Below are 17,440 nucleotides of genomic sequence, written 5' to 3'. Positions count from 1 at the left end.
ACTGTTATAATCCAGTGGGGGAAGAAGTGAGCAATCCTAAATGCAGGAAAATTTTTAGAATGGACTTTTTAAAGGCTGTTAACCCTTTCATTAATATCTCCTTTCAACTTCTGAGGAGAAGAAGGGAGAAAGGGTAAAAGAAAGAGAGTCTTTTAAAAAAATCAGTATTTAATATGTATAGCTGATTTACTTTTGTTATAAAGCAGAAACTAACACACCATTGTAAAGCAATTATACTCCAATAAAGATGTTTAAAAAAATCAGTATTTAAATGGACACTACCCTACCTTTGAATTCCTGCAAAAAATAATTTTGAAACAAAAGGGTATGGGTCATAATATTATTAAAATCTGATTTAGATGATAGCTGGGCTGCAGCAAGATATCAAAAGCCCCCATGTTGAACATGCTTTCAAAAAGAAAAGGAACACTTAATTCTTTGACCTTCCATATCAAGGGAAACATCAGGAGAGAATATTTCCTTTGTGAAATTGGGAAAGGAAATGAATTCTGGTTGGAGGGACAGTCGGAGGGAATATGTAAATGTCTGTTTGGATACATCAAATGTTGGCTGGACTGCAGTTTTGTTGACTCTCTTGGAATTAATTTTGGGATTAACTCCCCTAACAATACTGTTACAATAATAATCTAGGGAGACTCTAGACCGAACATAACATAGCTCTTGAAAGAGGTTAAGAATAAAAAAGAACAATAACCCTTAACATCTTCTATGCATAAGATTTATTTCTATAACTGGAAAAAAATACTATCCTGGTTCAACATATTTCCTCTAATTAGGAATCTAGTTATATTAGAAAACAAAAAACTTCCAAATCCAGGATTTTCTGTGCTGCTTACTACAGAAAATCTAAATTCTCTCTCTGCTATTCAAAGCCTCCATTATCTAATCTTATCTCCCCTTCCCCTTCCTCTTCCTTTACCACATTCTATCAAGCTGAGCAACTCGGTAGTTTCAACCTGCTGTGTATTTAAAATGAAACAAAACAAAATGTTTTAGAAAGTTTCCCTCACTTCAGCCCCTCTTCATCAGACCTATTTGATGTAAGTGAAAAGGGGGTGGGAAGAGGGAATCACATTTAACCCCCCAAGAATTAATCATATTCAGCTCAAGAGTGTATGAGTCCATAGTCTTTCTCTCCCTATTTCCCACCCTCTTAACCCTACACCTAAGAGGATTTGCTGGAATTTCCAAAGGCTTCCAGGTAGAATTACCAACGAAATGCCTAGTCTGCAAAGTGGTCAATAGCAAATGAGAATCAGGAGCTTCCTTCCCTACTTTCTCCCTCCCCCTCCCCCTCCCCCCCCCCCAGTAGCAGGCTGTGGTAGTTGTACAACTGAAATTTCTTTTTTTTTTTAATTATGGAGAAAATAAGTCTCTATAATCTAGAGAAGTATTAAAACATGTATGATAGGTTTTATTTGGGACATGAAGAAGACATTTCAACCATATGTCACATATGTTTTATTGGACCATGGGTCCCTGTTAAGAGCAAAGGGCTCTATTGCCCCTTCAGCTTGGTCCGTCTGAGAAGAGAGGCTCTGACATGGTTTTTGGAGCAAACGTCCCTTCAAATTATGACTGCCTGTTTTGGAAAGCCCTCCTCTTACATCTCTACCCATCGACGTCCTTCCTGTATTTTGCAATATAGGAATTAATGGCAGCAGTTAATCTTAACTTGTATTTTTCTTGTGACCCCACACATTCTCCACTGTTTTCTTGTTATGTGTATATATGACTTCGCTTTCCTAAGTTCCTTGAAGACAGATCCTGAGTCATATATATCTTTATGTCCCTTCCCTCTTCCCTCTCCTTCATTTTTTCCCCTCCTCAGTGGTCTCAGGTGTCTTTTTAAGTCTTTAATTAATGTTTATTAAGCAAATACTTCAATGCTTGAATGCCTGAATTTATAAATAAAGGGAGGATTGAGCAAATGAAGTGAATGGAGGCTGCTGGCATCTACGAGGACATTTTCTTCCCATTTCAGCGGGTCTGGTAACAAGTATGCTCCTCTTGTTGTGTCCCTTGAGGAACTGTGACACTGTGGTAGCATTTTCATGAACTTGAGAGACCCAAACTTGAATCTTGCCTCTTCTATTCATTCATCTTTAGAAAGTCGCTACCTTTCCTGAGACTCAATGTCCTTGTCTATGGAAATGGGTATAATAATATCCACCTCATAGAGTGGTTGTGAGGATTAAATAAGACAGTGTTATGAGCTTGATACTGTATATGCTCAATACATGTGAGTTGCTGCCTTACCCAGGCTCAGCTCTGCAGATACACTCATGGCCACATATTCAGCACCTACACTTAAAGCAGACCCACAGAATACCTGGTTAGAAGATTGTTTCTTCAAATAACTTAAAATCAATCCCATTTTTAAAATATGGTTCTCAAAACCAAACCTATTTGAGACTCCCTGAATCAAGGGAAGTTGTTTGCAGTGCTGTGGACATCATTATGTCTAACTTCACGTTCACGGTTAAGGCAGTTACTGTCACACAGTCATGGTTGGCGTGGGCTTTTTGCTCATCATGACTTATAAAATGCTGTACCATCAGCACCCTGCCTACCTCTTGGTCTCTGTTGCTTGCATTCTTCCTCACTGAGCTCCTATAATGGTGTTTTCTTTCAGTTCTGGAAAAAAGCTGAGTGAGTTCCTAACTCAGGCCTTCACACATGTATTTCTCCCCCTTGAAATACCTCTCTCCCTCACTTTTCACCGGATTATCTCCTTCTCAAAATTCATGTCAGCTCTATAGGACTCCACAGAAAAGCTTTCCTTGTCCTTCGAGCCTATATTAGATCTCCTTGTTACACTTGTTCTATATATAACACTCTTCACTTTCACCCCATACAGTTTCAAATTTTATAACTATATATATGTATATATGTGTATGTGTACCTGTGGTCACTAATTGTCTCCCAGCAATTCTGAGTAATATTGGAGTGGCCAAAAAGTTCGTTCGGTTTTAAGTAAAAATAAAGGATGCTTTTCATTCTCATGAAGACCTTTATTGAACAACGTATTCACTAAAGGAACAAACTTTTTGGCCAACCCAATACAAGCACAGAATTGTGTCTTGTCTGCTCAACATTATGCCCTCAGCTCCTTCCACAGTGTTTGGCACATGATGGGCTCCCCCAAATAGTCAGTGATTTCATAAGGTCCTAGTTGATTTATAATTCCAACTTTCTTGACACTCTGTTGCTGGTTTGACTAGAAATCTCTTTTTGAAATATCATCATAAATTGATTCTTATCAGAAGTTTTTCTGAAGGAAACTAATTATTCTGTTCTTGTATAAATTTGGTATTTTTTGCCACTACGAAGGATTTTAATATTTCAAGATGACATTTAGCTGTTACTTATTATTTTGAAGGTTTGTCATATTCTTGATAGTTCATTGTCAGCGATTCATTTTTGGAACCAAGGAGAATGTGAATTCTAAAAATTAAAAACTAAGCCCGATCCCACCTCTTTCTGGGTAATTAACCAAATTGCATGCCCTTTCTTAGGGGCTACAAATCATTTTACTCCAGTTTTCATGTCTTAATTGTATCAAAAGTAAGTAGATACCAACCACAAGCACTAATACCAGAGAGGGGTCTAGCCATCTCAGAAATAAATCAGGTTTCTGGTTGCTTGTTTATAAAATTATGTTACACTATTGAGAGACTGACAAAAACTGATAAATATATGATTAAATGAATAAGACATGTCCAGGTGGGATATTTTTACAAAATTGATAATACCTGATTACTGATGAGCTACCTATCCTTGGAAACTCAGACTTACCACAGTTCCAACCATCACTACCCTATCACCATATAGAAGATGCCCAGCATTAATACTTTAATGCCAAATTGCTTTCCCTTTGCTCAGCTAGTTTTTCTAAATTCCAGCCTTCCTGAAGATAATTTTTCTCCACAGAAATTTTTTTTTATTTGTTTGTTTGTTTTTTATTTCACAGCCCTTAGCCAACACACCAATTCTCTCTAAATACACAGCAGGAGCACCTTACATTAAAGGACGTTTTTCTCTATTTGTTTACGTACTTATTTGTTCACTAATATGTTTGTTGGTCTTCCTACATGCTAGACACTGCTCTGAGCTCTTAAAGAGCTATACTCATTGCTTTATTTTCAGTTCAGTTCATCCAAATATAAAGTATCATTTGTCATACAAAGTTGTCATTTCAACATGACAGTGTTTTTCACAAAATGATTATGTCATGACATTTAGCAATTTAGCCCTGCAATGGATATCTACTTCAACTCACCATTAGCCTAGAATTAGGACTCCATCTTCCTCTTCCCCAAAATGATATTTATTATTGTTTTCTTATTGAAAAAGTAACATTTATTCACTTTAGAAACATACAACAATGGAAGTAGGCAAATAGAAGAAAAATTAACCATAATATCAGCTTTTCTCTCTGCAAACAGTGAGGATTCTAATCTTGTAATTATATGCATAAATCTGAAGATAGATAATATTTAAATGGAGCAAAAATAATGTTCCAAAATTACTTTGATGCGAACTGCGATTTTATTTATATTTCACTGCTCAGTATTTCCTACTCTACAAAGGCAGCGTGGAGTTATCAGGATATACTAGACCCAGGTTTCAAAATCTCGTGTTAAACAGCCTCGAGGGTCTTCAAGATTTCTGGAGCACTTTATATTAATAGGCTTCTTTTCATGGAAATCAAGAAACTAGGTCAAGATATCCTTTCATGAGCCCCTAAACCGTGTCTAACAACTTAAGGACTGTCTGGCCTCCTTACTTGTAGACTGGTTTCTTGAAGTGGGCCTTAACAGCCACGGTTTCCATCTGGGCTGCTCAGGAGGGCTTTCTGTTAGCACAGGGGGTAAGGGTGTCCAATACGACAGTCTCCAGATAGCACCTACCCTCTGCCACCCCTCAAAATGCACCCTGTGCTCCTCTAGAACACACGACCCCCAAATGCCTGGGAAATCACTAATCTGTCATCACCTCCCTCCTAGAGCCCTTTGCTGGTACCCGCCCATAAGGGAGGAGCAGGGGGAGGGGAGGCCACAACCAAATGGCCGTAGGCTGGTGAGAACTCCCCACCAATGGAAAATTGAATATGGAGTGTGTAGGTTTCCATAGGTACCAAGATCAGATGATGGGTTTGTTTTGTCCAGGATCTTATGGGGGAGCAGACTAATAACGAGAATAGAAGACACAGGGAGGAACTTCAAATGGGTTAGGAATGCCTATTCCAGTGGAGTCGTTCTTTAGATTTCCAAAGCCCTTGAAGAATGCCCACATCTAGGTTTTGTAAAAAGGAGAATACTTCTGAAGCTGAACACTAGGCCTTTAATTATAACTTTCTTTGTTCATTGTCACTGATTGTTTTTTTCAATAAGGTAACATTCTCAAAGTATATTATCAACCACTAGCAAAATTAGTATTGCATACTTCACTTCGCTTAAGAATTTCCAAGATGATATCTAAAGCAAGAACAAACTCCATTAAAATTGAAGTTGCTCACGTTCAAACCTCAACAAAATGCTTCAGGATGACTAAACGAGCTCTAGGGACAAAATATGCATCGATTTTTAGGATCTACATGACTGTTTTTCTCATAGAATTTCTGAGGCAAAGGAAATCGTGACATCTTCGTAAATGAACTGGTTCCAGCTGAAACCCTGTGTATTACCATCATGATATTCCCTCAACCTGAAAAGCCCTTCTCTCTTCTCTCCACTCTTATAAAACCACCAGCCACTTCAAAGGCTAGGACATAAAGCACATACCTGAGAAATTTTCCATGTCCAACAAGTCTACCATACAGACCGTGTCTTTATTCTGAAGCCTTTCTGCACTCTTGGACTTAATTTGTGGAAAATTATCTGGTTCTCAGAGTATTGTTTTGTCTTGTCCTCATATAACTGCGCATGTTTTATATTCCTTCAAGAACACCATCATAGCACCTACTATAATAAATGATTGTTTAATGAACAAGCGAACTTAAGCACTAATGACTACAGGAATTTTAATGGTCTCTCAGAGGATTAAATGCATTGTGGATGTTATTTATATAACACTTCAATTTATTTCACTCTATAAAAGACAACGGTATTTATTTCTGTTCTGTGGAAGAGATTGGTTCTTCACTTCAGGACCAAAAATGAAGACGCTCTAGAATTTTTCCCCTCTTCTGTCTTCTTTTGCATCTGCTTTGATTTTACAGGGATGTCTGCTTGTGCAAGTGTCTCTGAGTCGTGGCCATGTGGAGTCTGAAATTTTGTACCTTCTAAGCAAAACCATCCTAGTACTCATTAGCAAGTCACCTGAGATTTACCTCCCCAGTTTTGAAACAGAGTAAATACTTTGACCCTTTCTCTACTGTAGGGAATCCTTGACCCCCAAAATATACATAGTTGTACTGTCCACAGGCAAAACCCAGTCTGGTTACCGAATGCAGAGCACAACAAACAGGCTGATGGAGTTTAATCCGAGCGTGGGAATACTTCTCTGAGTTTGGCTTCCTCATTTGCAAGTAGGAGCTAGAATAGTAGCACGAGGGCTATTGTGAGGAGTGAAGGAGGTAATCCATTCAGTGCAAAAGCCTGGCTCAATAAAAGTGAGGGCTCACCATATGCTAGGCATTGTCTTTGTGATTTATTATTACTAGTCGTGACCTTAGATAAGTGACCTAGCCTTGCTATGCGCAGCGTCCTCATCATAAAATAGTAATAAAGATGAAAACGAATTCATTGGGTGGTCGTGAGGATCACATGAGATAATGGATGTAAAGCAGGCTAGGAGCATCGTCAGTACTCAGTAATCAATAACTGTTACCACCTGCATCATCACCATCACTTTCATCATCCTCCTCATCTCCATTATTAACAGACTGTCAGAAAATGGCATAGCCAATATATTAAGAGGCTATTCCTAATAATAAAATAGGTGTGTGGAACAGGGGGCTCAATCAGGGAAATAAGAAAGCAAAGGACTCTTGTAGGACCCAACCGAGGCTGTCAGAGGCATCCATCATAGAGAGGACTTCTTTTTTTTCTAAGAATTACTAATTTTTATTCTAATAAGCATACAACATTAAGCCAGTCATGCACCAGCTACTTCTTGGAGGTCAGACAACCCAAAGATAAAATATAACCCCTCTCCCTGAACAACTATGGGTGGTAAGTTTATATTCAGAAAAAATAAACAAAATCAGCCCCACCTTGGCATTTTATATTAAAATTGTGGACTGTTAACAATCCTGAACGTGACTTTCAAAGAAAGTTCATTTTTTCATACCTGCATATTAAAAAATACTATTTTATTTTTTAAAAACCACGGGTTTTCTTTAACAAAATGATTTATGCACTCCAGGTCTAACACGCCTGATATTGGTACTTTAGAGGAACTTCTGGAGTAGGGAGGGAAATGCACATGGGGAAAATAAACCTCCATGTAAAGGTGAATTTTCCATTGTTATAAAAGTGAAGCTATTCAGATTCGTCCTGATGCTGTATGCATAATAATGTCACTGCTATGAGAAGGAGAAATGCTTGAAATTTAGAAGTAGGGATATACACATATACACTGACTCATGGGAGCTGCCCACACTAATTTGTACTTTGTTTTTCTCCCAGTCAAGTACACGAAGTTACAAAATATTATAGCCTTAATTTTCAGTTTTAAATGTCTCACTTGAACATACTGGTGGAGAAAAACACGGGCATCATTCAGTGGTTCAATTTCCTGGGGGTCCCATTCTAAATGCAGCCATAATTATTGATTTGATCCCAAGTTCATTGTGAAATAAAGGAAGAAAATACGACTTCTTCTTAGGAGCAAAGCATAGTACTAACTCAAGATAGGTTAAGACTCTTCCTCCTAAACCATGACTCGGATCACTAAAAACAAAGTCATTTGCTGGTAACATTCAGTGTATGCCTACAAAAAGGATGCAAATGTAAGTCACCCTTTTGCCTTGAGCTCAAGGTTCAGGATAGAAAACGCATACACACAAACACATGTGAAGATAATGAATATTATAAAGCTCTGGATGTACACTGCAGGCAGTACTGTTAAGTCCAATGCACAGTGGAAAGTATTATTGGAATAACTAAAAAGTTAAGGAGAGATATCAGGAAATCTGGACAGCAAATGTGAACAAGAAGAGAAACAGTTTATCTCCTGGGAGAATTTCCGGTGCCCACCCTGGCCATATGGAAATCATAGGGTCTCCTTCTAAATGCCTTCATTTCGTCCTCTCTGATACCCAACAAGATCAGGAGAAGAGTGCTTTTATTTCCCAACGTCCTCTGTGGCGTTTTTGTAAGCAGTTTTGGTAGAGGAAGATACATATTATCAAATACTACAGCATTATAATCCTACAGAGCTCTTCTACACTGCTCCAAACTTGTTCAGGGTCAGACCTCATACGATACCTGTCTAGTCTAGGTTTTTCATTTCCGCTGCTGAACCGTCTAAATACAATTGATTAATCAAATCAGATTTCACTGAGTTTTTTACACAGTTGGTTTGAATTTGCAATCAATTTAGGATGGAATCTCTTTTGATGTTTAATTTATCTTTCCTGTTTTTAGTTGGGGGCCAGCCAGACATTTTCAAACACATGATGTTTCAAATGAGATATGGTAACAGATACACACTACTGTGTATAAAATAGATAAACAACAAGGACCTACTGTATAGCACAGGGAACTCTATTCAGTATCTTGTAATAACCTATAATGGAAAAGAATCTGAAGAAGACTATATATATACACATGTGTGTATGTATGTATGTGTCTATAACTGGATCACTTTGCTGTATGCCTAAAACACTATAAATCAACTATACTTCAATTTTTTAAAATGAGATATGATCAAATATAAAATTTAGAAGGAATTTCTCACTTGGAGGCAGGGGACATGGGGAGAAGAGACAATGAAGACTAGAAGAGAAAGTCAGTATTTCTCTGTCTTCTGGGAGGATGTCGGAAGTGTCCCAAGGCACGCATAGCTCTTCTTCCTCTCACTTCTTTCATCGTCTCCCTGGCTCTTCCCTTGCCTGGCTCCTTCTCTCTCTAACGGACTCAGCTCACACGTCGCCTCCCCAGCTAGACATCTCTCTTTCCACCCAGTGGAACCTTCCCCCGGGCCTCCATCCCTCTGTAACCCATCCCACTTAGGCCTTCATAATTCTGATCCCTCATTTGTTTACCTGCTTATTGTTACTTATCAGCACACCTGGTTTTTTTCTTCCAGTTTCACTGAGGCGCAATTGACATACAGCACTGTGTGAGTTTAAGGTTGTACAGCATTAATGATTTGACTTACGTACATCATGAAATGATTGTCACAGTAAGTTTAGTGAACATCCATCTCATACGGATACAAATAAAAGAAATGGGAAGAAATAGTTTTTCCTTGTGATGAGAAGTCTTAGGATTTACTCTCAGTAACGTCCATATGTAACATACAGCAGTGTTAATTATATTAATCATGTTGTACATTACATCCCTCGTACTTATTTATCTTATAACTGGAAGTTTGTACCTTTTGACTGCCTTTATCCAGTTCCCCGTCAGCACATTTGTTTATTATTTATTTTATTTTCTGAGTCCCTTGACTAAGATACAAGTTCTTTCAGGGCAGGATTTATTCACCTCCATATTCTTGGCACTAAAAAAAAACATCTAACACACTTGAGATGTTCCAGGTATTTTTGCTGAATGAAGAATGATAAGGCTCTGTGTTTCCTCCAGAGAAATCTGTCATCGTTTCCCCACACTCACCTCCCTCAGGATGTCCTTTACTTACCCAGCCTTGGCACTCTTCTCTCTCATATCTGCTTTTCCTGCTGCGGCTCAAATGCTGTAAAGCCCCCTCTCCCTCCCTACTCACCATCCCCTGGCCACGTCCCCACCCTGCCCCATCACTCCTCCCCACATCCTTTTCTCCTCTAAATTGTTAGAGTCTTAACATCCCTGCTTTCCCCGTCACCAGCTCAATGATCTTTAAATGGTGTAACAACTCTGTGCCTCAGCTTCCTCACCTAAAAATGGGAGAAAACAGAAACAAAATAACTACAGCTGCTGTCAGGATCAAGTGGGAAGTTCTGTAAACACTTGAAAGAGCCCGAACATCACAAAATGCTAACTATTCACAATTATTCTTATTCCCACACATGTGAACACTTCATTGAAATGCTACATTTTATTTTAAAATCTCAAATATGTCTGTTTTCTGTTTCTTCACAGTGTCTAGCATGTGTCATGTTTACTTAGTAGGCAGGTCAACAAGTAGTTGTCTGATTCAACCTAATAAAAGAGAAGGGAGGGGACTTCCCTGGTGGCGAAGTGGTTAAGAATCCGCCTGCCAATGCAGGGGACACAGGTTCAAGCCCTGTTCTGGGAAGATCCCACATGCCGCGGAGCAACTAAGCCCGCGAGCCACAACTATCGAAGCACACCGCAACAAAGAGTAGCCCCCGCTCGCTGCAACTAGAGAAAGCCTGCAGGTAGCAACACAGCCAAAAATAAATAAATAAATTTATTTAAAAAAAAAAAAAGAGAAGGGCAAGAGACAATGCAGAAAGGTGACCATATAAGTGAGCTGTTTTATTAACTCAATGATATTTACCTTGTATTCTTGAAATTTTGATGAAGAAAGCTCAGTACTTACAATTCTACAGTTTTATCAATAAATTCAACTTAGATTTCTACTTATTCTCAGATACCACCTGCTTTTAAGTGAACAGGCTTCAAATTTGTCACAATCTTGATCGTTTTTCTATTTCCTGAGGAATATTTTATCAGTATTAGCTAGAAAGCAACTGGAAATCTTATCTTCTGTTTGACTGTACCTAAATGGTAATTCACAGACCCTTTGGATTGTTGCCCAGACAATAGAAAACAAAATCAAGAAAAAATAAAGCAGTGATACTAATTTTCATCTTAATGAAAAGTAAGTGAAGAGCAGATGAAATTAATAAATACTAGGGGAAAAGGGCCAAATTCCACCAGCACACATTTGTTGGACTTAACAAGGAACGTGTCGTTGGCTTACCCTCTTTATTCTATAGGATTCCAACAAATTAAGCTCCTCCAACTGGCAAGTTCTTAGTGTTGATGTAATGTTGCCTGTCCCTGGACAGCTGAGCTCAGCAGCTCTAGTTCCATTTTTCCTATCCAAAGAATAGCTAAAGAAACATTCTTTGGACAAGTGTAATATGTTTGCTGCGTTTCAAGAAATTTTTTTCACATTTTCCTCTCTAGCTCTGTTTATTGCACCATGATTTCTATAGATTTGATTTATTTGGGGCCAGGTGCAAATTTTAATAAAAAGAACAATGTTCAAACTAGCCTAGAGCGGTCTAAAGGAGTTTCATGGATCCGATATTCCAGAAGAGAAATTTTCACTTCATGTGTAAACAGAGTTTAGTCCACCGTTCAGGCCTTGATTGATTGATTTTCAGTGTGAGAGGGTTTTCCCTCTTCCTCCAACTCTTCTTCTTTCTCTTCTCCTCTTTCTTCTTCTTCTCATTCTCTTCTCCTGCCTCCCCACCTCCTCCTCTCCCCCTCCTTCTTCTTCTTGACTAGTAAATAGACAATGTATTCAATTGATACAAAGGGTAGTTCTTTGACAAGTTTGTTTAAAAATTGAGGGCATAATATACATAAGTCTGTAACTTTATTCTTCTGACAACATATCATGGACATCCCTCAAAGTCAATAGATAAAATCTAGCTCATTATTATTATTTTTTAAAATTTTTTTAGCATTACGTGGGCCTCTCACTGCTGCGGCCTCTCCCGCTGCGGAGCACAGGCCCTGGATGCACAGGCCCAGCGGCCATGGCCCACGGGCCCAGCCGCTCCGCGGCACGTGGGATCCCCCCAGACCGGGGCACGAACCTGCGCCCCCCGCGTCAGCAAGCGGACTCCCAACCACTGTGCCACCAGGGAAGCCCTAGCTCATTATTTTTAATACCAGCAAAATATTCTATAGCATGGGTATATTACAATTTTTCAACCAATCTATTGGTGAATAATCAGGTTGATTTTAGCTTTATTTTCCACTAACAAGATGAAAATTAGTATTTTTGTAATTGTGTCTTTGCATATGGGTACTTTTGGTTCTATAGGGTAGAGTCAAAATTGTAAGACCAATGGATCGAAAGATACAGATATAGGGACTTCCTTGGTGGGACAGTGGTTAAGAATCCGCCTGCCAATGCAGGGGACACTGGTTTGATTCCTGGTCCAAGAAGATCCCGCATGCCGTGGAGCAGCTAAACCCATGTGTCACAACTACTGAGCCTGTGCTCTAGAGCCCATACTCCACAACTACTGAAGCCCATGCACTCTAGGGCCTGCATGCTGCAACTACTGAAGCCCATGCAAGAGCCCGTGCTCTGCAACAAGAGAAGCCACCGCAATGAGAAAGCCGCGCACCGCAACGAAGGGTAGCCCCCACTCGCCGCAACTCGAGAAAGCCCATGCGCAGCATTGAAGACCCAACTCAGCCAAAAGAAAAAGATACATATATCTTTATATTATGTAGATCTACATAAAGATCTCTGTAGTAACATTTTCCTACTTAGAGGAACATTTTCCTACTGCCATCATTTTTACTTTATCTTTTTTTTTATTCCATCAGCCTTGATTTTCTAATGACAACTTTTTTTAATGTTCAAAAACAACAAAAAATTATGCTTTTCCTTACTCAGAAAACTTCAATCCAGAAATGAAGTATGTCCCAAATCAAACCCTTTTTAAGTGTCACCATGTTATATCTGGGATAATTTTCTATGTTTTTTTAGCATTCCACTTTCTGATTTTTTTCTCAAAGTTATGAAAGAACAGCATGTGACCTTTGTCCATCACGAAAATGACGATATTTGTAGACTCGGTTTTATTTGGTAACATCAGTAGAACAAAGAATTACTTATCACATTTCTGTTTAGATCATTTTACAAAGACTCGTTTGTTCCTGAAATTTTGTAATAGCCAAGTCTATCAAGGATTTTTTATTTTTTTTTGCTAACTCTCAAATATAATCTTGATATTGAGCCAGCAAAAATTTTTTTCAGTTAGTGCTATAATATACAATATACATCATGGGCCTGTTCTGAAATAAAGATGAGAATTATTTTCTGCTTTTTGGCTCTGAACCAATGGTTTACTGGCCAGTCTCTCAAGTAAAGTTTTTTGACTTTTACAGACAGAAAATATGTCCACTGGACACAGAATATTTTTTAATAAGAAGAAAAATAAGAAAAACTGTAGGATCTAGAAAAGACCATTTCTTTTGTATTCATTGACCATCAACATATATTATTTCATTTAATTCATAACAACCTATGAGATAAGTATCTATAGATGAGGAAACTGAGACTCAAAAAGGTTAAGTAACTTATTCAGTGCCTCACAGGAAGTAAGTAGGAAAGCCCCGATTTTTACTCCATTATCTGTCTGATTTTGAATCCATGCTCTATATACAGACATGTCCCCAGTTTCCTGTTTAATTTGCCATATTGACCATCACCAGTTTTTGGCCCATCCTTTTGTCCTTTCTCAGTTTTAAGTTACATGTCAATCTGAGTCAATCAGTGGTCAATGGTGATACGGACATGAAGGTTCCATTGCCTACAGTATTTCTACACAACTGGCATGGAATTTTGACTTAATGTGAGCTAAGCCCTCACTCTTGGAGAAGAAGGAGGATATTTCAGGGCCAGTTGAGCTGTTCCTTCTTCTGAGGTTGACATGTCTCCCAGAAGCTCTGATGATGGCTGGTGGCAGGACTACTTTCCATGGAACATATTTAAGCCTCAGATTTCATCCTTATGTTACTGAAGATATTTTTTACCCTAGCATGTTAAAGCTACTCAGTAAAAGCTAAATCAATCTCATGTGATCCGCTTGCTGGGTGAACACTTTTCTCCCTTCTGTTTCTTTAACCCTAAGGCTTATTTGGGGAACTAATACTATTTTTCTTTGAGATTTCCGAAAGGCATACTGGAAAGTTCCTCAGATCTCTCTTGCTTGATAAGCTGTTAATGGGGGGAGGGGCAGTGACATTCCTCCAATCCTTGTTGTATTAAATTGATTCTACTTGAATAATTCCTTCATTGATAATTCTAGAAATTTTTCGACAGTGGAAAATTTAAGCAAGACTCACATGATTTTAAGAGACAACGCATTCTCTCCCTTGGATTGTAGTGAAATACACAGCCTTTTGTAGTTTAATATGTAAAACTGTCCAGAGGGGTTTTTTCTTTTATTTTTTCTTAATATGCCATCATGTATACAATTCTTGAATTGGCTAACCGTATTTTCCTCTATCTCATAGCAGTTGGTATTCTTCTTAAATATGGCATACATGAAAACACAGACTCATTGTTTTAAAAAATAATACAGAAAGAGGCCTAACTCAGATAAGTTGGGGCTGAAAATTTCCTGGGAGTGGAGCCGTAGAGGTAGAGGCGCTTTGTAAATGGCAGGGAATCTTTTTCTCAGTTCTTTGATTGCCATCCAAGTCTTTGGGGAGGAAATAAAACATCACTAAAGAGTCTGCGGTCTGGCACGTTGAGGTGAAGGCTGAACCACTGCCTGCTAGTACCTTCACCAGCGTCGTAACCCATCTTTTTTTTTTTTTTTTTAACGTTGTAAATGCTATATAAACTTTATATGAGCAAACAAGCTCAGAAATGCACATTCATCTCAAAAGTACCATCTTAGTACAAGTTAGAGCAAATTAAGATGAATCTAAGTGGGTTAAGTGAAACCAATGTCAAAATCACACATTTATATCTAAGGTAACTTCCTAAGGTGATATAGAACAAATCTAAGTGAAACTAAGCAGGCTGTTTGAAACAAGCAAGAAATGACACATCTGACAAGATGGGCTGACCATTAACCGAGGCTCTCGGAAGCAACCAAGCCCGGAAGACACCTGAAGCTAGTGCCATGCTGGGGCTGGTTTGCGGGGAAGCGGCTGAAACCACAGACGTGCTGCGAGTGGCTTGTCACCCCGGGAAGTGCTGCCCCCAGCGCTGCCCGATGTGCACAAGCCCTTACACAAGTCGCTGATGCCCGGCGAAGGGCATTCCCATAACTGCATGCACTCAGGCTAAGCCGTGCACAACCACACCCCAAATTCAGAACGCAGAGCACATGACACCCCCGTCGCCCCACTACTCTCCCACTTTGGAGCACTTTCTGCAGAGCATGCAAGCGCTTCCCTTCTTTTTTCCCATCTTTCAAGTTGCTAAACCTGGGGTTGGGTGGCGCGTGGCTGCAACTGGAGCCTTCCCCTCTCCCGGGTTGCCCTGGGACCCTGGGGCACTCCGTTGTGTCCAAGCGACGCCCAAGCATCCCGCGCTCCTTCGATGCTCCCAGCGAGGACAATGGGGGTCCTCCGCATCCCAGTAAAGAATCGTCGGGGAGACGGGCTCTTGGGCCGCCTGAGAGTGCCGCAGGGGACAGCGCCCGGGGACTCGGCGTGCCCTCCGTCACCCAGGGTGCGCTCACCACTTGTAGCCTCTGCCGCGCTGGAATTTGAGGGTCAGCGCCGTCTCCAGAAAAAGCAAGAGGTTGAGCAGCGCCAGCAGCCAGTACCACGGCTCCTTCTTCACCTCGGTCACTCGCCAGACTCCAACCAGCGAGTGCAGCACGAAGAGCAGCCGGGTGGCCAGGGCGTTGAGCAGGACCAGTCCCTCCATGCCGCCCGGCGCGCTCTGCCCGCGCCCCGCAGACCCCGCCGCCGGGAGCACCCGAGCCCGCCCGAGGGCGGGACGCGACACAGCTCCGAGACCTGCCGCTGCTGTCGTCCTCCCTCACCCTCCCGCGAACTGGAGCGAGCGGAGCGCCCCTCCCCCAAACTTCCTGAGAACTCTCGAAAGAGAGGCGATTCTGCACCCAGCTTTTCGGGCTTTCCGGGGAGTCTGGGGCTGCGCTGCTCGGGCTCCCGGGCGTTATTCTGCCGCGCTTGCCCATCCCCCTCCCAATCCCGGGGAGTGGGGAGGGCCCTCTCCGTCCCTGCCCTCGACCCCCGCCGCCCGGCCTCCGTGGGGTCCTCGAGAACCTCGCCGCTCCGAGGAATTGGAAAGAGGGAGGCGGACTGAAGGTCGTGGGGCTGCATAGCCAGAAAGGGGGAGGGGGACGTCGGGGGCTGGGGGGTTCCCTTACTTTTCCACTGAAGTACTTTAATTCACTCACACTTCTTGCAGGAACAGGCTCTCACGGTGACTCTGAGATGGGACGCAGGAGAGCCGGAGAATCTGCTGCGCAGGCAGGTTTAGAAATAAGGTTCCAGCCCAGTTTGGAGAATTAAAACTTTCCCGGACCAGAGGAAACGAGGCACCCTGGGCTTTCCCAGAGCTCCCTGCCCCTCCCTTAGCAGACGGGTAGCCCGGGTCACTTCCACTGTTTGGACCAGGTGTTATTAAAGCAAAGAGATAGTCTTTATTATGTCTCGCCCCCCCAACACACTATTTTTTCTGAAAGGAAGTAGGGTGGCAAGACAAGAGGGCAGAGGGGACAGTGAGGGGGAGACAAGATAAAGCTAGGTTTAGGTCAGACGGAGAAATTCATGGAGTAGGACACTGTACCCTTGACATCAATGAGTCATGAAGTAAACTCCGACTTGCCAGCACCCAAGGCAAAGAGGCAACTGAAGTCAGCGTTTCCCAAAGCACCTTCATGATTTTTGTTTCCTTGTTTGGTCTCCTACCACCTGTACCACGATTAACTTAACATTTTTCCTTAAACGATCTCAAATTTTTACTGAAATAATTTTTAAAGAAATCTTTGTATCACTTGTAAATGGAAAATCAGTGTAGTAGGCTATAAATGGAAGGTAATTACCAAAAATCAATAGAATAAAATGAAGCTAAGTTATTGAGACCTTGCTAGATATTAATTATTACCTTCCAAGCCTCTGTGCCTCAACCTCCCTCTTTCTGGGAAAATAAAGAAATGCTAGTCCTGGGACTTTCCTGGTGGTCCAGTGGTTAAGACTCTGGGCTTCCACTGCAGGGGGCTCTGTTCCATCCCTCATGAGGGAACTGAGATCCCCCATGCCTCGTGATGCGGCCAAAAAAAAAAGCTAGTCCTCTTACTACCAAGCAGGAATGCTCTCTTGACCACATTAGTAAAATTGAAGGTAAAACTCAGAGAGAATTGTCTTTCTTGCTTAGGTTTATTCAGTCTAAAATCATCCCAACCCTGTCTTAAATTAGGTTGAAATCTCTGAATTATAGAATTACTGTCTTCATTAGGTGAAAAAAAATCCAGTTACTTAAAAGAAACTCAGTTATTTCTGGTGCTGTGATTAAGATTTCTTTTTTCCTGTGCGTCTGCATTCTTCCACATCTTACAGGAAACCTAGCAGTGATATCCTGGGGCTGTTTATTATAGTGC

At 40.8% G+C, this 17,440-nt stretch overlaps 1 protein-coding gene across 2 annotated transcripts in view; it reads right to left on the bottom strand.

Annotated features, from left to right (window-relative positions):
- Positions 1–16,352, bottom strand: part of TMEM26 (transmembrane protein 26) — a 47,275-nt gene extending 30,923 nt beyond the window's left edge. The window contains exon 1 of one of the 2 annotated variants that reach the window (XM_073793564.1): positions 15,551–16,352. In XM_073793564.1, coding sequence (XP_073649665.1) covers positions 15,551–16,015 — 465 coding nt within the window. In that variant the 5' untranslated portion in view covers positions 16,016–16,352. The remainder of the gene's footprint in view (positions 1–15,550) is intronic. The other variant, XM_019935855.2, reaches the window with a different exon arrangement.
- Between the last annotated feature and the right edge of the window lie 1,088 nt (positions 16,353–17,440).

The sequence above is a fragment of the Tursiops truncatus genome, chromosome 16 (genome assembly GCF_011762595.2).
Source record: "Tursiops truncatus isolate mTurTru1 chromosome 16, mTurTru1.mat.Y, whole genome shotgun sequence".
Lineage (NCBI taxonomy): Eukaryota > Metazoa > Chordata > Mammalia > Artiodactyla > Delphinidae > Tursiops > Tursiops truncatus.
The sequence above is the reverse complement of the archived record's forward strand: the minus strand, read 5'-3'. Positions and strand labels throughout refer to the sequence as shown.